Here is a 26,827-nt window from a genome sequence, read left to right as displayed (position 1 = left end):
AACTTTTACACCACAACATCCTGCACCATGGACTTTTGTGTCTCATAAAAACAATTACTTCAGCTTGTTTGTTCTGGGCCTTTCGTGTCTCAGTTCCATTTTACATCCACTACTTCTTTCACTTGGGAGGGCAGTTCACAGTTCTGCTTTCCATTTGACTCACAATTACACAGATCTCTCACAGGTGAAGAGTAGACTGTATGGATGCACATCAGTTTGATGCCCCTGTTTGGTTCTCTCTGCTACACCACAAAACCCTAATGTTTACATTGTATCCTTTTATCTATACCTACATTCAACTTCAGGTGTTTGTTAATCTCCTGTCACTCAGAACTGTAAAGACCATTTCCAGGTCATTCGGAAACATCATATGAAACAGATTCCAGCAGGATTCCACTTGTGACATCTCTGCATTTTTAACGCTTACCATTGACTTTATCCTGTGACTCCTACACAGGTCAATTATTTTGTAATTCCAAACAGAAAAATACTTCTCTACTCCCACATGGACCTCTTCTAGATATGCATCCAAAGCCACCAAGTGATTTCACCTCAGTGTACACTGTATGCTCAGAATGTGTTGCTTTTGCATTACAAATACAAACTTCTTGTTCCAGTAACTCTGTGTGTACACATACTGATCTCCCTCCTAAGTGTTCTATCGTTTTGCTACTCATTCTTACTGCCTGAAGGAGTTAAAAATAATACTTTTTGTAGCTTCTACTTCCTCTGACAGACTTGAAAACAATTAGATTATTAATACAGTGTTTCCTTTTCTCTTCCAATGAATACTTACTCCTTTCCTTCATTTACTGGAAAAAAATAAATACTTGGCATCTAGTGATATTGTGGTAGATACTTATAAAAGTACCTTCTATAAAGCTATACTGCAGTACAGTTCCAAATTATCGCTATTTTATAAACATTTGGCCATTTCATGATTTACACTGAATCACTGTGTCATACCTTAAATCTCCATCTAGTAACGACTACAAACTTGAGCGTATGGTCCTTGCCAAGAATCTCTTCATTGCATAATATGTCCAGCTGACAAAATAAAGGTGACAGTTAATTCACTGGGACCCAATTCACCAAACAACATATTTCACATATTACTATACATTTGACAAGACTTTTTTTCTCTGAAGACACTGGAACTGGTAATCCTGAAGTTGCCCTGAAGACAAAAATCACACCAGGAAAGAAAAGATAAAATCTGCTCTCAACATGAAGTACTGAAAGACGATGTCAATGCCCACCTAAGAAATATAGTAAGATATGGATTTAATGTTTGATTTATCTTCCCAAGCAGTACTAAGGTCCTTTCCTGAAAGCTTTACATGCTTCTAAAATGCTTAAATACAGGACAAGGGGAGAGAACTCTCAAAGAGAGCTGTTATTTAGCATACTATGAAATTTTTTTTACCTAACACCAGTCAGGTGGCATTGTTACAAGGACAGAGGTTTTTTAAAAAAAACAGTCTGCCATATATTTATATGCTGCATTTATAGGGGTTTTACAGATACTAAACAGGTATTTTTTGTTTTCTATCTCTGTTTTTAAAAAATCTTGGTATTAGAAACAAGGGAAGATCTCAACATAAAAGTTTGAGGGATCATATGACTACTAATCAGCTGAACTACAATAGCTGTACATGAACTAAAACCAGGGAACATGTATGAAAACAACAAGTTCCACCAAGTTGGCTTATGTTACAATGTTTTACCCCATAGCCCAGGAAGGCCTGAATGTGCATGCTGTCCACTTACACAGCAGTAACTCAAACCTGAAATAGTCTGTATCAAGCAACCAAGTAACCACGTGCTCAAATTCTCCTTCTATATGACTTAGTACTAGTAAAATGATTACATGACCATTTATGTATTTTTTAAGAAGGCAGAAAGGGATAACAAAAAAATAAACAGTACTCCAGAAAAGTTTTTCTTTCAGTAGAAACCAAGTAGGTTCTTAAGTCACATCTTGCCACACTGCATCGGAGAAGCGGCTTACACATGCATATACCAAAAGAATATATTAAAAAAATCTCTTCTGAACAATCTTTGTAGCTATGTCAGGAGACAACCACCTCTGAGCCAGCTCAGGACAAGACGGGATACAAGGTTTTGTTTCAGGAAAACTGGCAGAGTCTGGGGATATACTTGAACCATAAGAGAGAGAGAGTGTTAGTTTGAAGTGTACAGAAGCTATGGAGGAAAAGTGATAGAGATGCAAATTGGCTGTTGACAAGATCAAGCAGCAAGGTGTTGACACACTGGACTGGAAAGCAGATTATTTGATTTGTATGAAATGCCTTAATGAAATTCAGTGAATCCATGTCATAATATGGATTTGAGAGATGTCAAGCTGAGAGTCAACTGAGATGTCCAGAAACTGTTAACAAGATCCAGCCAAGTGATAAATAGGGGCTGCATTCATAGTTTGCCACTTTTAATTTTTGAATCTAGTCTAGGACAAGTTCAAAGTATTGCCTTTCTTTCTGTACCTTTCAACTTAAATTCTTCTCATGATATCCTGTAAAGACAGGGAAAAGTAGGCATCTGATAACACTCTGGTTGAGGTAGGCAGCAACTTCAGACTGAGCTTCACTAAGAGCACAGAAAAGAACAACATATTTGTGGTGCTTTCTCTTCAATGGGACTTCACTGTTGAAGTGGTTCTGTTTGACCCCTGTAGAGTGCAAACTTCCTAAAATGTTGGAGATAAACTCAACTACAATATATCAAACAAATCGTCTTGCCAGAGTCTGTTTAAACACATGTGGAAGCACATAACCAAACTTTTTGCCCAACTATTTAAAAATGCGCATGAAAAGATGCACTGCAAACTAAGTGGAAAGTCCTGTACAGACCCAAGAAAGGACAAGAAAATTGCTATGTAACATATATAGCATTCAAGAAGCAGTGTATGCTTCTGTTTTCTGAAAATAAAATCAGAATAAAAGACATCCTTTTGCAAAGGAACAAACCCACCCCTTTCAAGTTTTTGTATCTGTAAACTTACTTTTAAAAATTAAAATATTACCTCATTAAAAGAAGAGAGGTTGAGTTTTTTGGCAATGAACTTCTTTAGATGCAAGACTGTTGCTTGTGCAGAGCAACGAATCCATTTTCGTTTCAATCCACGCAGTTTGCTGCTATTGCACTCCAAGCAGATGCTTACCTTCAGGAAAAGGCAAAAAATCAAGAGTTGGCTGCAACAATTATCTGCAGTCTTATGTATTCCACATGCAATTTTTATTAATCCGATATAGCGAAGTACAGTACTAGTGTTCTTTACACTGAAACACCTATTAAGAAAACCATATTTTCTAAGATTTCCTAAGTTGAGTGGTAAGTAATAAGACAAATATGTTCCAGTAGTAATTTCTGATGTTGGAACAAGGCTGCCTCAGTCCAAATTCATAGGTTGTCAATAGCTTAAGAGGGCCATAAGCTAAAAGCTAGAGCAAAAAAACAGTAAGAAAACCATTGTCAATTCTTAAAGATTGCTTCTAACATAATTTCTTGCTGTCAATGCAACTGCTAATCTAGTTTAATTTTAACATGTTTAAAAGGAATGAATACAAATGACATGACAAATATTTCAAATTCTCACTTTTTCTCCCATCCAGCTATTCAATACAGTCTAAACTCTTTGTGATGGTATGCTTGTATTACACTAGGAGGATCTAGTAACATGTACAATCCCTTTGAAAGTTCCCTTACATGGCAACTGGGAAGAAAATTAACCCAAGCTAAAGTTACTCTGGACTCGCATAACCAGAAGTCATAAAAGGCATAGCTTGTTTATACCAAAGAGAAGTTTCACCTTCAAACAAGCTTTGTGTTCTAAACTTAACAGTGGGCTTCCCTGCTTTTATAATCTTTTTATGATTCATGGCTAACACTGTATTAGTATTAAAGGTTGAAAACAAAATATGTAGTAAGTTAGTAAGACTTCTGTTAAGGAAGCTTCCCTGTCTGGCCATCCAGGAGCCACTCTGGCAGCCACATTCACACCACCTAAGCTGAGAACGAAGCCCCTTCACAGCTACAGCCCTCAAACTCACATTCAGACCAGGATTCCCTACTAGCTCAACCCCAGGTTTTCCATAGCAGAATCTCAGACATCCAGGTCCTTCAAACAGCTTAATCGTGGTGCAGTAACTAAATAACAGCTCCAGCTGGTGCCTCTGAGAAGGGGCCCCGAACAAAGGAGCCCTGGGCTCTCATACCCTCACAGCACCAAAGTCTGGGGGTCTCAGCTGCTTCTGTGTCTCGGTGTCCAGTCCCCAGGCTGGTGCCACAGGTGCCTGTGCCCCTTCCTGTGCCAAGGGTTGGCAGGTCATGGCCTCTTGCCTCGGGCTCCCATCCAGAGCTCAGCCTGCAGCTCTCATTGCAACTGCACCCTGAGCTACCTGCACTGAATGTGTTAACAGTGCCAGAGGTTTAATTCATAATTACCAATACACATTCAGCTTAATGTATCATGGTAACACTGGGGTACACTCCTGTATAAAGCAGAAAATTACATTAATTTGTTTTGACAGCAAACTTCAAAGACTCATAAACAATCAAAACTATAAAGATATTTGGAAGAAGATTTGTATGTATTCTCCATTCCTGGCAAAACCCAAAGATAAAACCTCATGCTTACAAAAAAGCACTGTCCAAATTGCATTGTGTTTGTATCAAAGAACAGAAGAAGTAGCTTGAAATAAACTCATTTTCTTCTCTGTTAGATTATCAAAGTTACCTTACCAAACCACAACAGCTAAAACACAAGATAAAACTAGAGCATGCCCTATGAGCCCACCTGTTCATCACTTCGGTGGTAGTCATTATCTTCTTCCTGTTTTTCCTCCGAAGTTTCTTTATTTATATTTTCATCTGCTTTAGTTTCACCTTAGATAAAAAAACCCACATATATGGGATACTCAAATATTATTATCATATATAAACTCCACATACACTCAGCAGCATCTGATAGCGCCAATACAATTAAAACAGCAAGTTTCAGGACTGCAGTATAGAATAAGCTTTGCTATTCCCAAATTGTGCTTATCAGCTCAAGCTGCACTTACAGCCAACAGCCCGTGACATGAAAGAGGAGAACACCTATGGAGTTCAGCTGCTAACAGCCCAGAAGCTGGGTAATTTCACAGTCCCCATGTAGGCACTGCTATGGAGACCAACTTTGCCACAAGCAACATGCAATTAACACCTAAAACCAAAATTCTGTGCAGAAATAAGGGACAAGGCAACAATCCTATGCTGACTCTATTCCTTGCTGTTACAAAACAATGATTGTAATATACTCACTGGGCACATACTTCCAAAAGATCTGTTCATCAATTTACTATATATCACCCACCAAAGACAGAATAAATAAAGGACTATTTACCATTTCGATGAGAATCTAGGTGCTGTTTTGTAGAACATGTCTCCCCTTTGATATCCCCTGGAACTTCCATGCCCAGTTTGTGATAAAACTCCCTTTGCTTTTTCATTTCCGCTGTTTAAAATTGCAAATATTAATTCCTGTAATAAAGTTCTAATGCAATATTTATGAAGTTATTCCAAATCCCTTCCCACTTTAGGATTGCCAACAAGTGGCGGTACTGTCATTATTTACTGTCTTCTATCACTCCTATTGCATCAAGTTACGCCTAATCTTATTTTTCAGAATTAGAAAAGCATAAAGTTATCTGTATAGTTACTACTATACTATTGCTGCTAGAATGAGATGGAATTTAAAATACTGCAGCTAATTTTGAATATCCCCCATTATGAACATGACCCCCATTTTGAATACGATCCTCATTTTGAATGTTGAGTATTTCAGTCAAAACATTGGTTTTGAATTTTTATTCATAGTTCTGGTTTTCAATATCCCAGAAATTATTTTTAAAGTATCTGTTTAATCACACTGACAGTTGGAAATGCCCTGGTTAAAAAGCAGCTTCAATAGATTAAAATACTCTATTTAAATGAAAACTTTAACATACATTAAGACCAAAAAAATCCACTGAGCAATATTTATAAAGTATTTCTTTAGTTTAACAGATCTAGCATCAAAGAGGATTATGAAAACAGTAATTGACATTTCTCTAAGCAGAAACTAAAAGCATTTTAAAATTGAATTTTACCTCTGAGAATTCTAGAAAGCTTGCACAACAGGTATAACAAAAACAAATTAGAGTTATGGTATGGCAACATTTGAAAGCTGAACGACTATTCTGCTTTACATAATACTACTTTTGGAAGAAACATGCCATGTTGCCTCCTACCACCCCCACACTCAGTTGTTGCTACTACAGGTACAAAATTAAATTAATTGCTAAAAATTACACAAGTGAAAGAGTCTCATTTTCCACTGTATTTTTCCTCAGTTGCCCCCCTGGCCCCTCTTTACATCACTTGAAACTTTCTTTTATCTTTAATGTCAAAGAAGTATGTGCAAACTGACCTTTAAAAAGGTCAGCCCGCAACTTACCTTCTTGGAGGCCTGGCACAAGTTTGTAAACAATATCTTGCATTGTTCTGTCATGACTAGCAAGGAAAAAACCAAAAAAAAAACAAAATCAAAAGCTTAAGTTCATGATCTTGATTGAAAACATTTCTCTTAAAAAAGTTAAAAAGTTCCAGTACTAACCATATGCAAAAATCTCTAAATTCATTTAAGAAGAATTTTACTTTTCAATCAGTATTTCTATCAAACCAGAAAGAACAGCAACACAAAAGAAACTATGAAAAAGTATAAGCTAAGACAGAAAACAAATGGAAGTGTGAGAAAAACTATTCTGTAGACTAGTTTTCACAATTCAGCCCACTGAGTATGTCCTTCTGCATCAAGACAAGTATGACAGTAATAACCTAAAACTCTTTTCCAACTTAGAGATAAACTCATTTTTATTACAAAAGAATCAATAATAGCTTGTTTCTCACCCCTAAAGACTAATTTCTCACATTTCTAGATTAGTTATCTTTACTAGGATCTTCTAAAATGCATGAGACGAGTTCAGAGAAAAAGATCACAACAAACTAAATTTTAAAATTTTTGCTATTCCCAAACTGTGCTTATCAGCTCAAGCTACACTTCCAGCCATGCCCTTTTTTTCTTAAAAGGGCAAAGTAACGGTGAGAAACATTATTTAGCTAAGTAGCCTGTAGAGGTAGTGTGGCTCAAATGAAAAAAAGTCAACAATCCCACTGCAGGACAGTGGGGACAGGTAAAATTCTAAACTTTAATCCCCAGCTCACCTAGAAAAATCCCGTTCTAATCTAAAATAAGTTATGGGTCTCAAAGAAATTAAGTATTACATTAAATTCCAATTAAGAAGTAGTATAAGAAGCATTTCAAGTGTCTGCCTTGACTGCTGCAATGTCATAATCTCAAAAGTGTCTGCAGTATCAAGTCCTGAATTGGATTTCAACAAAAAAGGCTTACAAGAGTAGTCTCAGGCTTCTCATAACCTGACATGAGCACTCCACAGCAGTGGAGATCAGTAAGCAAGTACAGAAATGGTGACAAATCAAGACATTTACAAGCAGTAATTACAATATTCTAAGTAGCACTACAAGATTCAGAATATCACTTATCCTAAATTCATGTCATTTTCACCAGCAGCAATCTCATTTGTACAGGCTGAGATGATGAAATGAGATTTATGGATTGCAAACACTTTGCCAAAATTATTTGAACAAAAATATATAAGTGTGACACCACCATTAAATCAGAGGTGACAATTTGGGGGTTGGAACTAGATCATACAGATGGTATGATATGTATGATATAGGTACCAAAGAATTTAAGACTCTGTGATGCTTTTTAAGAGTATTTAAAAATGTAAACAAGGAGACACATTTGGTTTACCTGTTTTTCAGACAGATGAATAGGAGTTTAAATCTCCATTTTCAAACACCTTGTGATACTCCAGACTGTCAATTATTTTTTTAAAAAGGTAAATAAATAGACTGGACAAAGTCTGTTTCAGTTTCAATGGGCAATATTTTACAACTAATTTAAACAGCTTACTTAAGTTGAAGTGTATTCAACAATAAAAAACAAATAACAAATTGCCTTCTAGCTGCTCTCAATATCATGTTGTTTCCTGGCCCTTTTTGCACAAAAACCAAGTTTTTGAACCGAGGCAAACACGTTGTCTTACATGTCATTTATTCATTCTTGCCTATTTGCATGTATCTGTCCCTTTAATTATACACTCTTACAGGAGTATGAGTGTATATTATAAATGTGGAGACAGCATACTTAGTTACAGGCTCCTGAATGAGGGTGAGCTTGAGCAATGTAAGTATGTGTAGAACATTGACAGTTTTCTGTAAAAGTGCAATCAGACTCATTTGCTAAAACCACTGCTTCCAAAATTGTTATAGAAGTGAGAAAGGCATGTTGAAAAATGCTATGAACAAACACAAGCTCTTTATAGTGGAAGACAAAACACTATTTGATATGCAACAGCTAATGCAGACACAAAATTACAATGTATTTTCATCACCAGGAGTAAAATGGAAAGAAAGCATTCAAGGAAAAGAAAAAGAACGTCTTTTCTGACAAAAAAAGGAGGAAAAACACCAACAAAAATACTTAGTGAACATGCAATTTGACTATGCAAATGCAGATGGAAAATAAAGAGGTGACTGGCAAAAGCCAACATGGCTTTCACTATGAGCAAACCATGTCTGACAAATTGGGTGGTCTTCTATGATGAGGTTACAGAGACAGTGGATGAGGAAAGGGTGAGTCATGGCATCTACCTGGACTTGTGCAAAGCATTTTATGCTGTCCCGCACAACATCCTTGTCCCTAACTGGAGAGATCTGCATTTGACTAATGCAGCACTTAGTGCATAAGGAATTGTTGGATTAAGAAAGGCTGGATAAAGAAAGTCTGGATGGTTGCACTCAAAAGAATTGTGATCAACAGTTCAATATCCAAGAGGAGACCAGTCACAAGTGCTGTCCCTCAGGGGTCAGTACTGAGATCAATGCTATTTAACATCTTTGTCAGTGACAGTGGGATTGAGAGCACCCTCAGCAAATTTGCCAGCAACACCAAGCTGTATGGGGCAGTAGACATGCTGGAAGGAAGCAATACTTAGGAGGTAGGTCCATGTGAAGCTCAAAGTTCAACAAGGCCAAGTACAAGGTCCTGCACCTGGACTGGGGTAATCCCAAGCACAAATATAGGTTGGGCAGAGAAGTGACTGAGCGCAGCTCTGAGGGGAAGGACATGGGGATATTAGCACATGGAAAAATCAACATGACCTGGCAATGTGCACTTGCAGTCCAGAAAGCCAACTGCAACCTAGGCTGCATCAAAAGAAACTCAGCAGCAGATCGAAGCAGGTGATTCTGTCCTTCTACTCTGCCTGCAAAAGCCCCCACCTAGACCAGTGCTTTCAGCTCTGAGACCCCCAAAGGACGTGGACCTACTGGAGTGAGTCCACAGGAGAGCCATGAAAATGACCTCCTCTCAATGTGAAGACAGGCTGATAGAGTTGGAGCTGTAGAGCCTGGAGAAGGAAGACTGCAGGGAACTGTCAGAGCAGTCTTCCAGTACATGCAGGGAACCCAAAGGAAGGCTGAAAATAGACTTTTTAGACAAGCATGTAGTCATAGGACAAGGGGGAATGGTTTTAAACTAAAAGATGACAGATATAGGTTAGATAACAGGTAGAAATTCTTCAGTGAGAGTGGCAAGGCTGGAAGAGGTTGTTCAGAGAAGTTGTGCATACCCCACCCCCAGAAAAGAGGTGGGGTGGGGGGGTCAGTCCAGGCTTCATGGTACTTTGAGAAACCTGAACTAGACGATCTCAAAGGTCCCTTCCAGCCCAAACCATTCTATGATGATTCTATGACATTCTCATCTGTTCCTACAACCTAAGCAGACCTTTGAAAGTTTAACTGATCAATAAAGCTGAAAATTATTTCTCTTATTACTGTCACACAGAAAAGCACTGTTCAACTGAGATTAATTTTTGATAATTTTGTAAAAGTGTAATTCCTACAAACATTTCATATATATAATTTTTACAACCCAAGCATACAAAATGAGGAATGACTATATCCCATTAAAAATCACACTGAAATTAAACATTTGAGTGTATAGTTAACTTGCTTGTAAGTCTGGAACAAGCTGCCATACTAAGGCCTTGCAAACTCATAGCAGAAGTTTCATTCTGTATCTCCTTCTCAGTCACCTTCATACTTCTTTTTCAATGTTTAACATGCTGATAAGCAAGAGCAAAAATTCTGAGAGAAGCTGTACTGTACCAAAGGGGATGACCCAGACTAGAGTGAAGCTACTAGCACTTCTGCTTTTATACTTACCCAATATACTGTAATGGGTGGCTCTGATGTATAACAATCCTACAGGTTGGACAGGTGTTGTTTTCCTCCAAATATTTCACTAGGCAGCTTCTACAGACTAGTAAAAAAGACATTCACAATTTAAAAGGAATAAAAGTAGCATAACAGAAGTCTGCTTTTATACAGTCACAGAATGCACAATACTGAAATTTACACGAAGTTCATTTTTCTGCATCATATGTCTAATCTTGCAGAACACAGTTTCAAGTACCTTTCATAAGATTTCCTGATACAGGAAAAGGATGCAGTAGAATTAGAGCATCTATACCTATCAAAAACCTTAACACATTACACAACAGAAAATCTCACTTCAAAATTTACTAGAACAATTTCTAGCAGGTCAACATTCAGCTTGCATTGGATGACATTACAGGAACTATTTGCCATTAAGATACTAGACAAAACATATTTGCTTTAACCATGGCCACCTACAGAACAAGTGGCATGTGTGCTGGCAGCACACAAGAAGAATTCCAAAGCAGGAAAGTGGATATCTTGGTGTTATTTTAATTCTAACTTTCACAGAGTATACTACAGCTGAACTTCCACCAGAAAAAAAAAATTACATTGTCACAGACCTTCAATATTAGTAAAATGTCATGCTAGGAGTTGCTGAGTAGTGATTCACTGCTAAGCTGTATGTTTCTATACGCATACACACAATCATCCATTGTTTTCAAAGTAAACTATTTATACACCACTCTCCTGCCCCAAAACAGTACTCATAAAATACACTACTAAATGATATCCTCACTCACTTGAAGTTACAACTGAAAAGGTATGGAGAAAAGAAGGGAGGTTTTCTTGAAGTGCACTAGTTCATGTAGTCTTGGTATTAATGCACTTTTCACACAAAACAAAAGGATTTCTGTAACTATAGTGCCATCTACCTCTCAAACAAGAAGACAGTACAATTACATAAAGATCCGTTGACTAAAAAAAAGGTAACAGTAAATGAAGTACTATAACTTTGCATTGTGTTTTGCATTTACACACCTAGGATGACAGCACTGTTGGTGGCAGACGTTAGACAAAGCCTCATCTTGCACAGCAGTTTGTTCCAGCAGAATGCCAGAACAGAGTGCAAAAGTGAAGCCAAACTCCATTCCTACCAAGTCAATAGAAGCAGAATCTGACAGAGGAAGCAGGGACAGGTATCCTGGAAGGAGTATAGGGATGTTGCTAACTTGGGTAGGGAAGGGTCAGAAAAGCCAAATGACAGCTGAAGCTGAACTTGGCAAGGAATATGAAGCATTATAACGGTTTCTGTAAGTATGTAACAAAAAGAAGGTCAAAGAATGTGTAACCCCCAGACTTGCAAATCAGTAACAATGGACAAGAAGAAGCCTGAGGTGTTCAATTCTTCTGCCCCAGTCTTCTCTAGCAATTTCTCCTCCCACAGCTATCGCATAGATGAACTGCAAAGGAGGCACTGGGCGTGTAAAGTCCCTTCTACTGTGTGAAAAGACCAGGCTCACGAATACCTGGGAATGTGAATACACGTAAGTCTCTGGGACCTGACGAGATGCGTCCCAGGGTCTTGAGTTGGCTGATGTAGTTGCCAAGCCACTAACAGCGACAGTCCTGACAGTCAGGTGAAGTCCCCAGTGACCAGGAAAAGGGAAACATTGCTTCCACTTTTAGGAAGTGGTAGAAAGGGAGAGATCTGGAAATCATCAACCTGTCTATCTTAACTCTGTGCCTGGGAAGATCACTGAGTACTAGAATGTGTGCTAAGGCATGTGAAGGACAGGGAGGTGACTCCAGACAGCCAGCACAGCTTCACCAAGGACTCTGAGCACTTGATGCCACTGAAGATGCCCCTGCCCACTGCTGTGGTGATGTATTAGGTGACTTTTATAGTTCCCTTCCAACCCAAAGCATTCTGTGATATCTAAAATATCATCCCATGTTACTACATCTTCCAGCTTGGACTACGTAAACACTAACTCCTAAAATGAACTAGTCACAAGTTAGCTAATGTTCTGGCAGGTTTCAGTCTGAGCACAGCAGCCAAATAAATGCCACTAGATAGCTCATGAAGGGTGCTGCAGCCATCTAGGTCCTTTTTTTCTGGGGTCAGGTTGGGATTATAAACTCTCCTGAAACTAGAAGTCTTTGGAGTAATGGACAGGCAATATGGAGATTGTTCTGTGGTCTGAAACAGTATTACTTCTAGAATTTTGCATTACTTTGGTTTTCCAGTATCTCTGATCTCTGTTTACCCAGATATACAGGCACTGACTGTGGACACGAGCTGTACATTTTCTCATTTCTCATACACATCAGAGAGGTTTCATAAGAACAGGAACAGACAAGGCTAATGTTCATTTTTTTATTTTAACAGTTTCACTTCTCTTGACTTTTTTCATTTCTGTATCTAGTTCAAGTTGACCTTTTATCACCTGATGCATTCAAAAGATGATACATTTCATAATGTGAGGTATTCCCTTTCAAAACATAGAAACATTATAAACTTTATGTTTATAATTTCAGTTTTGTTAGCATTTACATGTGAAACATGTAAACACTAACAAAACTGATATTACAAACAGAAAGTTTAACAAGAACAGCATGTATCATCTAGCCTAGATGTTTAATCAAGGAACAGACACAAACAAAAAAAAAGACTTGACTTTTTTTTTTTAGTTACTACTAATGAAATTTTTAGTAACTAACTTAGTGGCCTACCTGTCACCAACAGACTAAAACCATAGCAGAGAAGTAAGTAGGAAAGAAAGTGAAAACACTTTGCTTTCTCCTAAACTCAGTTCTACAAAAATTTGCCCTGTTCCTCCAGAGGGCTGGCCTTGGTCATCCAAATTACTTTCACTAAAGGACCCAAGAACTTTATTTACTACTGAAGAGTCTTTGAATGGTTAAAGATCAGTAAATGAGAGAAAAATTGAAAAGGTAAGAAAAATGTGCAGCTCTGAGTAGAAGAGAATGAAAATTTCAAGGTGGTGTAATTTAGAAGAGAATTCACTATCTCAACACACAGGGTAATTTCATGATGGGTTTTGCAAGGATGCTTTTCCAGGAACATATATCATTAGCATTACCTTACACAATACAAACACATATGAAGTTTTGTTAAAAACATAGGAAGGACGAAGGACTCTGTGCCTCTTCCCACAAAACTGATTATACAGGGCACAGTGCAAAGTAGCACTCATAAAATATAAGTTGTCAAAATAAGGGAGAAACAAGTTAAAGAAAACCCCAGAAAAAGTAGCAGGAAAAGGTAGTAAGGTGCATGTCCTGACGGTTGCAGTAAATGCCGTAGAGCTGTGGATTTCCTCCATAAGCAAATATAAGACATGGTGCAGACGATACCACCTGAGGGGTATTTGTGACACTCCGCTTTATTTTTAAAGAACAATAAAAAATTACCTCTCTTTAGCTGTTAGCCATGTTAACTTGTTATGATACTCATTTCGGATACACTCTTCTATCTAGCAGCAGTAAAGAAATTTGGGCAAAACTAAGTAGAAGGCTAGCTGTGAAAACAATAGTATGGAAATTGAGACAGGAAGCAAGAAGGCTCTGGAGAGACCTTAAAGCAGTCTTCCAAAAGTTGAAGGACACTACAAGAAAGATGGAGATGAACTTTGTACAGGGGCATGTACCAACAGGACAAGGGGGAATGGCTTCAAACTGAAGGAAGATAGGTTCAGATTAGATATTAGAAATAACTGGCACAGGTAACTGGCACAGGTTGCCTGAAGAAACTATGGACATACCATCACTGGAAGCATTCAAGGCTAGGTTATATGGGTCTTTGAACAACCTGATCCAGTAGATGCTGACCCTGCCCATGACCTATAGATTCTAGAACAATTCTGTGATTCTCAGAATCATAGAACAAACCTTTCTACTATCCTAGATTCTATGAGGATTTCAGAACAACATGAAGTGTGACAAGTGCAGCAAATTGATCACAGCTGATAAACAGAGCTTCTAAATGGAATAAAAAACAATCACTGACAAATCATGAACATTGTCTTTCCCCTTTGTCAGATATAAAAGCTGAAGTCTGCCGACACTTTTTGTTTTATGACAAATACACATCACAAAATAATTGCCTTCCAAGAAAATTCAGGGCTAAGTCATTAAGCTAATTAAACAGCCTACTAGCTTTATCAGAATAAACATAAATATTGTGGCAGAACAATTTTAAAACATGGGATGGGTTGCAAGGTTTTAAGTCATCTTTAGCTTACATGAAAATAGAAATTCACGGAGTAATTCATCAACAAACAACTACTTTATCACAATGTTTTGGAACACAAGCTTATTTCTAGGATACAGTACAACATACTTATTCTTTATCAAAAAACTACTCTGTTTTCTGCAGAGGAACGGGATAGAAAGAGACATCTGAAAGGCTCCAGGTGGAGAATATATGCTACATCAACTGTCACAGAAGAGAGAACTAGGTATTCCACATTCCTTTAGCATGAAGACAGACTACATTCTTGAATAGTTACATTATCACTATTATTGTATATAGCTTCAAGTTTATGCAGCACAGCTTTAATGTTCCCTCCATTTGCTTTGTTAAAAAAGCAAATCAACTGTTAAAGAAAAGCAGTCTAGTAAAGCACATGCTTTTTTGGCTGATGAACAATAGCTATTTGAAATTTCAACTGAAAACCATACAACATGTTTTAAAACCAAAAACCCCAAACCAGAAACAAATAGAAACCAGCAACTTTAACTTAATTATATTTCTACTTACAAGTATGCAAGCATTCTGTTACAGTAGTAGCATCGATCAGGTATCCATTGCACAGACGACAGGTTATATGGGCATTAATGTCCCAAAGCTTAATCTTCCTTGTTAGCATCTTTGGTGTCTGTGGAAGAGATGTATCATAAAGCCACACAGCTGTAGTCATTTGGGAATAAATGATTAACTTGTGTTAAGCCAGCTTCAGACTTCTGTACAATGTACACAGATGTGCGTGCACAGTGGTGGCACTAACTTTTATGTCACTTCACAGAAACTGAACAATGTGAACTCCACACTATTTTGCAAGTCAGTACTGCAATAGCATAGAAAACGGCCCTTCCAGTACGCCACTTTAAGTTCCTTTACCAACCAACAGACTCAGATTCAAGATGAAACCCTACTATCCTGGTAGCTTGAGTCATTATATTCCGTCCAGTTATGATAGAAAACTCACAAAATATGAAGGGGAAGAAAATCCTCAAAGTAGGTGACTTTCAGATTCAAAAGTGTTTTGACAATTGAAAAGTCAAAGCAACTGTTCAGTTCAACCACATTTTTAAGTGTTTGACTTGTGTCACTATATTAAAGCATAATTTTGAATGGGGCTGGCAAGTAAACCTTCTGAAATCCCTTTTATTTAAACAGAAGGTAATTGAACACTACATTACAGTGTGTAATTTCATTGGCAGAGGAGCAGCTGGTTGTGCTAAAACTTGAACTAAACATTTTTTCTTTCTTTTGAGCATGGGATTGCATAAACATCTTTAAAAGGAAAAAAGAAATTAGAAATCAAAAATGAAAAAGCGCATTTAACTTTTTTTTGTAGTAACACCAATTGTTTAGAGAGAAAATACGCCCATGTCTTTACAAATAAACTGTTACATTTTAAACATAGCTGTTATTATTTTTTTCAAAACATTTTGAAAATTGTACTATTACCAGAACTTGACCGGCATTCTAGTCAACCAATAGAGCAGGCTATAATTGCTTACAACCTACTATATTTGGTTCCCGTACTGCAGAAGTCACCAAATTACGTTTTTTTCCTTTAAAGTGATTTTACTGTCCCCGGCTCACAAATACTGGTTTTCATCTAGCTCAGTTTGGAAAACATTTCAGAATTTGAATGGTGACACATGCTCTCTAAGTTTCACATTGAAATATTGCAACAAGGTTGTCTGATCTTTAATTTTGTCATCTTTTCTTTCCCCTATGTTCAGTGAAGTGGTACTAAGAAAAAAGAACTATCACACAGCAAACTTCCACACCAATCTGAACTATTCCAGTGCAGAGAAGTACAAAATGTTCCACTGTGAACTGTGGAGAAACATACCCAGCACCCACCCATTCAAATCTGCATTGTCCTATACAGAAAAGACTAGGAAGATTTCTAGTTCTCATGGTTAAGAAGTAAACAATGGGAGAAAAAAAAAATCAGTATTATTTTATAGTATTTGAGATTTAGTTACAAATCTAGTAACCTCCCATTAGAGAAGAATAAAATAACAGCTTGGTTTTGCAGTAGACAAAATAGGTGAAAAACATTCACTTAGAACCTGAATTACTTTCCTAATTTTAGAATTATTTTTAACTCTCTGAAAACCAGACCCACATTAAATCTTCCCAGGTGAGTGCATGAGGTCATCAGTTAAACACTACTACACGAGGTATGTAGGTTTCTGTTGTGCTGAGGAAGAGCTATTCAACATCACTCTTCAAGAAGAGTTCAAGGGATGGCATCAAGCCACCAGTTAATTTGAAAGTGGGCATGCTAAAAAACACAATTCATGACAGATAAAAGAGAAATTAGCCTAAAGAGATCCTGGAAAAGGCAGTACCAATATAACTAGTTGCTTGTCTAGACAGGAATTCAGAAGAAGGTGTTCAGGATAACCACAGGCAGAAATCCAAGCACTTCTAAGGCAGAAGAGCCAAAGACTTAACAGCGAAATCTGAAGCAAAGAAATTGGTTTTTTTCTAGAAAGAAAATTGCAATTTTTCTTCCCAACAGTAGAGATAAATGCTGCCACTAGAAGAACCATCAACAAACAAACAAAAAAATTCAGATGGGGTATAATATTATGAGAACAGTGACTGAACCATACAACAAAGGCAAAAATAATACAAAATAGTAATAAAGCCCATTGTGCCTTGGGGAAAAAAAAGAGGATATCAAGATGATACACACTTTTCCAACCTAATAGGAAAAAAATCATACACATTTTGGCACTGGAAAAATGAGTATCTTCTAGAATATCAAGAGAAAGCCTATCAAATCAATCTCATGAAAATCTGGTTTTTTGAAGGAGCACAGAAAGTCACTCTCATTAGATGTCTGAAGGACTGAAAATAAGAACTACTGGAAGAAGCAACAGAAAGGTAAGAGGTTTTTCCAGGGCAGTAGACATCTCAAAAGGTGATAAAACCTACAGAAGGACATTTCTCCAGAGGTCTGTCCCATGCTGCCTTCTTGCAGTTACTAAAACAGGAGAAGGATCCCTTCTCTGCTCATGCAGAGTCCATGGTTGCTTCAGCACACCTTCAATCTCCAGTAAACAACACAGCTTTTGAGGTAACTGGCTTTGTAAGCAAGTTATCAGTGTCAGACTTTATTTAGGCCTGTGTCTTCTACAATTGTGACCCACATCCTCCAGTCTCAGGAAAACAAAGAACTCAGAATGCCTCTCCTGCTTTCCAAAACAGTTAACCTGTTACAACAAGAGGACTTACTAAAAATTTGAAAATTAATAAAAATAAAATTTAAAAAAGGCCAGACCACTTCATATCTGTTCAGAAAGGTAGAGAGAAGCTCGCAAAAAATGGCATATTACCAAGATGTCAGTTCAGTCAGATAACATAAATGCTCAGACTTTGCAGAAAACTTGAATTGCTTCCTAGAGGGAAATAGAAAAAAAAAAATTAGCAGAACTAATGACACATATAAAGAAAAATAGAGACACTAATGTTACAACCTCATATAAGAAATTCACTAATCATAGAAACTAATTAAAAACATAAAGTAAATCCATATTATGTACAGTAATTCCACATTAATCACCAGCCTGTTCTATATCACTTCAGAGGGAAGTAAATAACATAATTGCAGATTTCATCATCAACTACTTTTTTTTTCCTCTTTATTATTGCATTTGAATATGATACACAGTCATACTAGGAAATACAAAGCTAGGCTACTACTCACAATGCTTAAGAAGAAACACTCCACGTGGATAGGTGGCTAATACAGGATGTCTTTCATGTTCCTATCTGGAATACACTATCGGTTCAGAAGGGGTACTTGCACTACTTGAACCACACCATCTTCTCTTGGGAAGGCATCCCAAGATGCTCATGTTTCTACAGCCTAGTGCCAAACAAAAGTTAAGCACCACTTTTATCATATAAAACAGCCAAGTTGTTATCACCACACCAAAACCCATGCCAGTAATCCCATACAAACTGGAACTAAACAGCAAGACTACATAACATCCTAAACATCAAGTCTGACTAAGAATTACACAAGCAATTTTTCTATTTTCTGGACAAATCCAGAAATATTCCTTTGAAAAAGGGATATTTTTTAAAATCTGAATTCCAGATGATCTCTTTCACAGAACTCTTCTCATCTCTCAAACAGTTCTATGATGAAAAGAAAGCTAAAAATGAATTCACATACATCCAAAACAAGTAATCTAACCTTAAAAACAAAAACCACACAAATCTAAATACATATTCCCAAGAAACCGTGCAGCTTAAAAGCAAAGACAGATATCTGGATAGCACACTGATCCACTTGGTCTGACCTCAGTCTACTCTTCTTCGAGCAGCTGGATTACATAGAATATCCTAAATTGGAAGAGATCCATGGAATCAAGTCCAAATCCTGCCCTGCACAGGACATCTCTAACATGTCTCATGTGTCTGAGTGTATCATCTGAGCCCTTCTTGATCTCTGTCAGGCTTGGTTCTGTGACCACTTCCCTGAGGAGCCTGCTCCAGTGCTCAACCACCCTCTGAGGGAAGAACCTTTCCCCAACACCTAACTTAAATCTTTGCTGACACAAGTCAGCATTCCCATATCATGACATCCCATTACAGATAACCACCTTACATGAAGGACATGATCTTTTTCTAACCTGAATCATCACATGATCCAATGAATTTACTACCTCTCCCTATCCATGTATTAAGCAAGCTGAAGTTCTTACTATATTGACTGATCTCAAGCTGCTGACGACCATTAGAAAATCATAGATACGCCAACTCAATGAAGTTAGCATGAGCACAATATCTTAACCAGGCGGCTGCAAAAAGAAAACACGCAGAATCAGGTTGACATTTAAGTCATGCACACCAGATGAACCAACAATAGGACCTATGCTTACTGTTTCAAAGCACAACCTAGGCTGATAACATCTTGCCCAAAGACATATATATATTTTAAAAAATCAGATCAAAAGCATTATCACCCAATTGACACTTCCTTTTTTTTTACACTTACTAGACTGTGCAGGATTTAGTAGGAGTAGCAAAGCTCTAAAAGACACCATTTACATTTGCCTTCTTTTGTAATGTGACCCACCAGGCACTGTAGAAGACATATGCCCAAGAGCTTCTTGAGCATGAATCACAGGATCACACTCCAGTTCATAAGCAAAAGTTTCACAGAAAGCTACCATCCAATATAAAAACAGGTAAATTCAGAGGACAGACCAAATTCTGAATATTTACAGTATCATTTTCCAAACCTAATAGCTCATTTGAACACTGTGAACCTCAGGCTCCCACTAAACCCCCACAGCAGTTAGCAGACAAGAGAAAATACCACACCTTAATTTAGTTTTAAGAAAGTCAAAGCCAAGAAAGCCAAATTTCTGTAAAACATAAACTCTTTAGTTCTTCTGAATTAAATTGTTAGTTCTTCTGAGATTTACCTCCTCAAATAGTAACCTTGGAAAGCTAGCAATCTCAAACTTTAAGAACTGTAGATAATCTTGAAATTTTCAATCCACTGAACTGTGACACTTGATTAAATAAATTTAAAGTCTTGTTCTGTACTTAGTCAACAAGTGAATACTGGAGCCAAAACACAGTTCTCCTCTGTGGAGGTACCAGTTTTCGGCTTTTCTGGGTCTAGATTGAAGGCACTTGAGACAGTAGTTCGTGTTTGGACTCAAGTGTTTATTATTTCTTATCAGTAAAACAGTCTCCTTACTATGAGTTCAGCAGCTTTTCATTAGAAGGCACAAAATGGCTAACCATCTCTTGTTACAAGGTATTTTAGGACTAAACTATCCAATTAAGAACTGACACCCAGATTATTTTCCCTTTTAACCCAATAACTCGCCTCAGAGAGCCTGCAATGCAAACTTTTCTGCCCAATTACAAAATGCCACTCAAACCCATGAAGAAGAAGAAGGAAGAAGCAGCATGAAGAAATCCAGGGTGACATCCTGTGCCCTCCATCTTGCTTCCATCCACAGCACACTAAAAATCCCAAAACCTAAATTTCTCACCATTTAATACACCTACACTACTTTCTATGATCTATTTCACACTTTTGTGGATTCTAGTCTATCTTGAAGTCTAGGAAACTTTGTCCATGAATGAGGGTCAAAGTCAGTGGTCCCCTGGGGGTCAGGGCACCCCAGGAGCAGACAGAGAAATATTCATGGTGCCCTGGGTTTCCACACTTCTCCCTCAAAACTTATGTTGCTGGAATAGTAAGAAGTCACTCCTCCGTTCTTTAATCACGGAACCCTACTCAACTCACTAACCAACCAATCAACCTAAAAAAAACCAACCCACCAAAAAAACACAAAACAAAAAACAAAGCAAAGCAAAACAAAAACAATCCCCCCCCCCAAACTAAAAAATCCCCAGAAAACAAAACCCATCTAAAAAAAGACACACAAAACATCAACCTGAGCCACAGCTGTTTAACTTTTTTTACAGGAAATGTAAAATTCATAAAAAGTGTCCCTTCAATATGTTACACAGATTCATAGGATAATGTCATGGATATAATGAAGTAACCTCTTCAAGCTTCTCTAATCCAACCTTGCACTCAAAGCAGGCCCACTTAAAAAGAGTCACAGTGGGCTATTCCATGGGCTTCACTCAGAAAATGTTCAACAATTAAGATTCCACAGCCTCTTTGGGCAGCATTTTCCAGTGCCTGACCACCCTTACAGGCAAAAAATGTTCCTACTGTCTCATAGGAATCTCCTGTATTGTAACTTGGGTACAATGCCTCTCATTCTACAAGTGTGCACCTCTAAGAGTAGTGGAGGTGCACCTCATCTTGATTTCTGTCCACAGGTTGTGTAGAAAATAGCAATAACATCTTCCCTAATTCACAGCATCACTTTCTTTAGCAGTTTTGTAAACACTGCATTAAAAAGAGCAACACCAAGATCTTACTCAATAGCTGAAGAGCCACTCTTAACCCAAGTTGTTAGTACTTCATCCTGGTTATTATTTTGGAGGCAGAACAAATCAGCATTGCACTGCTTTAGAGAAATAGGAAGCCCTCCGAGGTGCTTAAAAAGAATTGAGAGATCCTGTTTAAAAAAGCTAAAAGAAGAAAATACTCACACCAATCTTTCTCTTACAAAGACAAAGCCTACTTTTCTAACACATGCCATCACATCTGCTTGAAATGGATGGAAGACCTGGTAGAAGAACTCCATTTTGAAGAGACAGTTTTCTTAACAGCTGCTAAGCAATGAATTGTTCAAAAACAACATACCAACAATGGAGAGAGAAGAGAAACTTTCTTCAGTGCTGGAACATGAAACCCCAAACAAACACAGAAAATGTTCCAAACATTCAGCTAACATGAAAAAAAAAGATAATTTGCAAAAAAATTAGTATTTCTTCATCTTGGATCCAACTGACATTATTTTAAACCACACTGCTGGCACGGTGTCAGCCTTTCACTGTCTGGATGTCTTACAAAACACCAGAAAGGGAGTGAGGGCATTTACAAAATCTGGACTATAGTCCAAATTAAAAAACAAGCAAACAAATGAACTCCTACACACACAAAGTCATGAGTGGCTGAAAGTGGACATGAACATTTCAGAAAGTAGACTTGTTTTGTTTGTGCATCATCCCCTTCGTCCACTAAGGCACTGTTCTCCTAAGATGATCAAGCAAAAAGTTAAGCAACATATTACAGACCTCTCCACTAAAATTGATATGACAAGCCTGCATATCTCAGCACAAGCTTTCACACTGCAGAGAGATGTCAGCACTGAAACTACTATTCATGCAAGATTACAGAGAGGATCAGCACAGGGACTCCTCAGAAGTTCAGCCTTATTCTTTATATAGAAACCAGTCCAGAATATTTTGGCCTACATGAGGCATACCTCTTAAAACAGCATTTCTTTTCAGAGTCTGCCATCCAGAGACCTGAAAAGACAGAAAAATAGTCTGAAAGTTAACATCCAAAATTCCTCAAAATACAGCTGGCACAAAGAAATACTCAGCTCACTAAATTCAGCTAAGTATTTAGGTATCTCTATTAATTTAAGAGAACAGTGGGGCAGAAGCACTTGCAAGCAAGAAAAGGGGGGAAAAAATGATCCTCAGGAAAAATAAAGAAAAATAAGATTTAACACAGTCTCCTACTAGACCAGGAGAATTGCTCAAAAAAGAAGTTCTAAGAAGTCCTGTTGTCATGTGATGGAAAAATAAAAAGAAATTCATTATCTTCAAAAGTGCCAGGGAAAATAACCAAATAAATAAACAGATTTCTTTAACAACAACGTATGGACTAGAAAGTCTGGAAGAAAACATTTTGAATTGAAGATGCACATTTAGACAAGCAACCTTCTCAGTTTTCAAGCTCTGCTTTCAAATAATCTGCTCTTTGTATCTTAATCTTCCAAAATTCTTTCAAGGAAATAACTAGTATTTCCAGAATCTCTAGCTATTTGCCAGAATAAAATTATATTTTTAAAAATAATAAAAAATAAGATCTTTATTCTTTGGCTAAAAGTGAAACAATCTCACATGAATAGGTAAGTTTGACAGAAGAAGCAATTTTTCTTATTCATTCACACAGAGAAGATTCAGCTGTTACAGTGACAGGTAAAGAGTACTACTAGTTCCATCTTCCTGCTCCAAAAAATCAAAGGCACAGCCTGTAGGTACTGATTTTGCTGTTATATTGCTAAGGGAATTACGAAAACAAAGACAAAACAAGCTGTTAATGATAGCACTTCACAAAAACTTCAGAACAATGCCAATAAAAATCTTTTTGCAGTTCCACTCTGAACTTCTTTGACTGAATTAAAAAAAAAAACTACTATTAACTGAAAGCAATGCAGAGTTGCAGGAGATGCTCTTTGGTTGGAATCCACAACAAAGATCCCCATTGAGGACACAAAGCTTCTCATACAGTAGAATAAACTCCCTAAGATTTTGTTATTTAAAAGATCTATTTTTCCAGCAAAATGTGGAGAGCAGTCACTCTGCTTCTAAAGACACCAGCTTAGAGGCTTATCACAGCTCCAAAAGCACATCACAACATGAACTTGAGTAACCAGTCTTCTAAAAGGCCTTGTCATACATCTTCCCTCACTACTGCTGGAAGAGGACACTTACACTTCGGTTCATGTTGAAAGAGGCACTCAATTTGTGAGGAAAAAAAACAACAACCAAATTGGTCCTAAATCATCACTATATTCTTCCAATTCTAGTTACAGGGTGATAGTGATGCACTATAAAAGCTAACAACAGGGAAATTCAGTTCATTTTTAGATCTAGATGGTTGCTGGAGACTGGGCAAGTGGATCATTGTACTGATCTTGTAATAAGTTAGAAGTGAGTACAAATATTTTCTTTAAGGACTTTTTAAGTGCTAGGATTGCTATTAACAACTTGTTGGATTATCAAACTAACTGGTAGCTTTGTGGTACAGCAAGATGGGAAGTTATTCTTACCAGGTACAAATTCAGAACTGAAGAGAATGGCAGATTTAGAAACCATTACAACTTTGCTCTATTTTAACAGAATAAACATATGTATTTTTCTTTCGCTGAAATATAGCACAATAATGTTAATTTATTAAAAACCAGAAAGATAATGCTCACAGTGGGGGAACTCTGAGGAAAACAACTATATGTAGTAAATAATAACAGTTTAGCTGAATAATTTTGCTGAAAGGTACTAAAGTCATACAGCACTGAAAGCTGAATGACAACTGTACTGGAAGCAAGAGGTGTACCTCAACTCACAAGGTATTTAAGGTGAAAGTCAAAGCTCTAAGAACAAAGCACTACAACAACAGATCTTTGTTCAGATTCAAAACTAAGTGTGGAAAAGAAGCATTTCAAATCTGATGTTACGATTGTGTGGCTTACATCAGGCATAAGCATCTCACTTTTGTGAGATCATGGAGGTCACACATCTCACTCACTAGTTAAACCTAGATTTTCAATGAGCTGAATTAACCTTGCTATTGCAATGAGTTTCATTATTCTCAAAGCTGACCAACAAATATTGATAAATTAACATCTTAACTATTAATTTAAACATTAACATTAAATTCTTAAGAACTATTATATATGTTCAATATTTATAACTGTTTCTATCTAATTCCACAAACTATACTAGCTGAATAGGCCTGGAAACACCTTATTCCATAAAGACAGAATTAAAAAATGACTCCTGATATTGTGAACACAACCATGTAATAAGAAAACTAATGCAATTAGTTTTTAGAACTAAGTCTAATTCGCACTTCCATCACAATGCAAGTAAAGTGTTATATGGTCATGAGGTCAGAGATTACGAAGAGAAACAAGCACAGAATTTGTCTTTTTCAACTACCCGGATTAAAACAAAAATAGTCTGTTTTTCCAATCAGTTGCAACAGAAAGGTAGAAGTTGTTAATGACTGAACAAACAGACCTCTGTTCCATAAGGATAAAATAAAATAACTTATTCAAATAATACGGTGACCCTCAACAAATGAAGAGTAACAGCTAAATGAAATTAATTAAAAAGCCTCACCAGCTTAAAATAAAGTACCTTTCTCTTTTACAAGTTTTTCCACTCTAGGGCAAGATACTTATCAGTCAGACATTTACTTCAACAGAACTGGAGAAGCAGTCATAGTCCTACTTCCATTGCTAGAAATGTCAATACAGCCAGTACAGTATTCTGAAGAAGGATGAGGATATTACCTCAGGTAAGAAACTTAAGGTGCAGGACATGATTTCAACAGATGGACAAAGAAAACAGTACTGTGGTTGCTTTTGCTTCAGATACCAAAGTTTTTTATTTCAACTGCTGTCAGTTGTATGTTGTTGAACTTCTACTTTGAAACAACATACGAGCAACATATAAAAGAGCACAGTGACTTCAACCATTAGCAGTGAGAAGTTTGTGCTGGATTTAGCAAAATGGCGTAACAGAAAATATTTTGTATTTTAAAATTAGTTTTAAAATATTGTACGCTCCAATAAAACTCTTATGTTGTGTTTGCAAAGCAATGTTTCATAAAAGATACTACTAGAAACAAACCTTTCTGTTGAGCAGAACGCAATAGATTAAATATTTTAATTTGCTGTAGCAAGCTTAGTTATGAGTACATGTGCAGATTTTTATGACTTAATTCAAGAGAATAATTACATGCTAAGGCAGAAAATATATCCATGTACTTTTTTTAGTATCATGTCAGCAATTTTTCACATCTCAGCGGAATTCCTCCCAAGTGGTTTTTCTCATTCCTGGGAATGTCCTAACACCACCAGATGGCACCAGTACCCTGCCTTCAATAAAGCAGTAGCTGTATCTTAATAACTGAGCACAGAAAAAAAACAGGATTGCTCTGAAACAGAAAAAAAATACATTAAAACAACACATTCACCATCATTTTCACGATGGAGGCTTCCAGATCCTGCTGTGTCCCTGGAAGCCATCCAGACTCACTTGGTCACCCCAACAGTTCCTCCCACCTCCCCCTTAGGAGACACACATGCCTGTCCATGCTGGTAAGCTTGGCTGGTTTGTCAGTAGCACTCACTTGCTTTACTATAATTGCTGGCACTATAAACTACAGATTCAGCCAAGCACATCACTAAACCATGTCCCTTAATGCCACATCTACACATCTTTTAAACACCTTCAGGGTTCCAACACTGCCCTGGACCGCCTGGTTTGATGCCTGACCACTATTTCAGCACAGAAATATTTCTGAATATCCAGTCTAACCCTCACCTGGCATAGTTTGAGGTCACTTCCTCTTCTTATATCACTTGCTTCCTGGGAGAAGAGACTGATTCCTACCTGGGTTCAGCCTCCTCCCAGGTGGAGACTTAGAAGGTGTACCCAAGCCTCCTTTTCTCCGGACTAAATAACCTCAACTCTCTCAGCGCCTCTTCACAGGACTTACAATCCAGACCCTTTCACCAGCTCCTTTTCCATTCTCCAGACTTGCTCCAGCACTTCAATGTCCTTCCTGTCATGAGGGGCCCAGAACTGAACAAGAACTCGAGGTGTGGACTCACCAATGGTGAGTACAGGGGGACAGTCACTGCCTGGTCCTACTGAACACACCATTGCTGATACAGGCCAGGATGCCATTGGCCTTCTTAGCCACCTGGACACGCTCCTGGCTCATGTTCAGTTGCTGTTGACCAGCATCCCCAGCTCCTTTTCTGCTGGAAAGTTTTTCAACCACTT

At 37.5% G+C, this 26,827-nt stretch overlaps 1 protein-coding gene across 6 annotated transcripts in view; it reads right to left on the bottom strand.

Moving 5' to 3' along the window:
* PCGF3 (polycomb group ring finger 3) overlaps positions 1 to 26,827 on the bottom strand; it is a 55,349-nt gene that overhangs the window by 5,658 nt on the left and 22,864 nt on the right. For 2 of the 6 annotated variants that reach the window (XM_063181183.1, XM_063181184.1), the window contains 8 exons: positions 17,959 to 18,021; positions 15,134 to 15,251; positions 10,354 to 10,450; positions 6,497 to 6,552; positions 5,405 to 5,515; positions 4,817 to 4,905; positions 3,044 to 3,181; positions 967 to 1,047 (listed from right to left, as the gene is read on the bottom strand). In XM_063181183.1, the coding sequence (XP_063037253.1) occupies positions 967 to 1,047; positions 3,044 to 3,181; positions 4,817 to 4,905; positions 5,405 to 5,515; positions 6,497 to 6,552; positions 10,354 to 10,450; positions 15,134 to 15,242 (681 nt within the window). In that variant the 5' untranslated portion in view covers positions 15,243 to 15,251; positions 17,959 to 18,021. Of the gene's footprint in view, positions 1 to 966; positions 1,048 to 3,043; positions 3,182 to 4,816; positions 4,906 to 5,404; positions 5,516 to 6,496; positions 6,553 to 10,353; positions 10,451 to 15,133; positions 15,252 to 17,958; positions 18,022 to 22,503; positions 22,547 to 26,827 lie in introns of all 6 variants that reach the window. The other 4 variants (XM_063181187.1, XM_063181186.1, XM_063181182.1 and 1 more) reach the window with 3 other exon arrangements.

Source organism: Melospiza melodia, chromosome Z (assembly GCF_035770615.1).
Source record: "Melospiza melodia melodia isolate bMelMel2 chromosome Z, bMelMel2.pri, whole genome shotgun sequence".
NCBI classification, from domain to species: domain Eukaryota; kingdom Metazoa; phylum Chordata; class Aves; order Passeriformes; family Passerellidae; genus Melospiza; species Melospiza melodia.
Note: the sequence above shows the minus strand (reverse complement) of the source record. Positions and strands in the feature narration are given on the sequence as shown.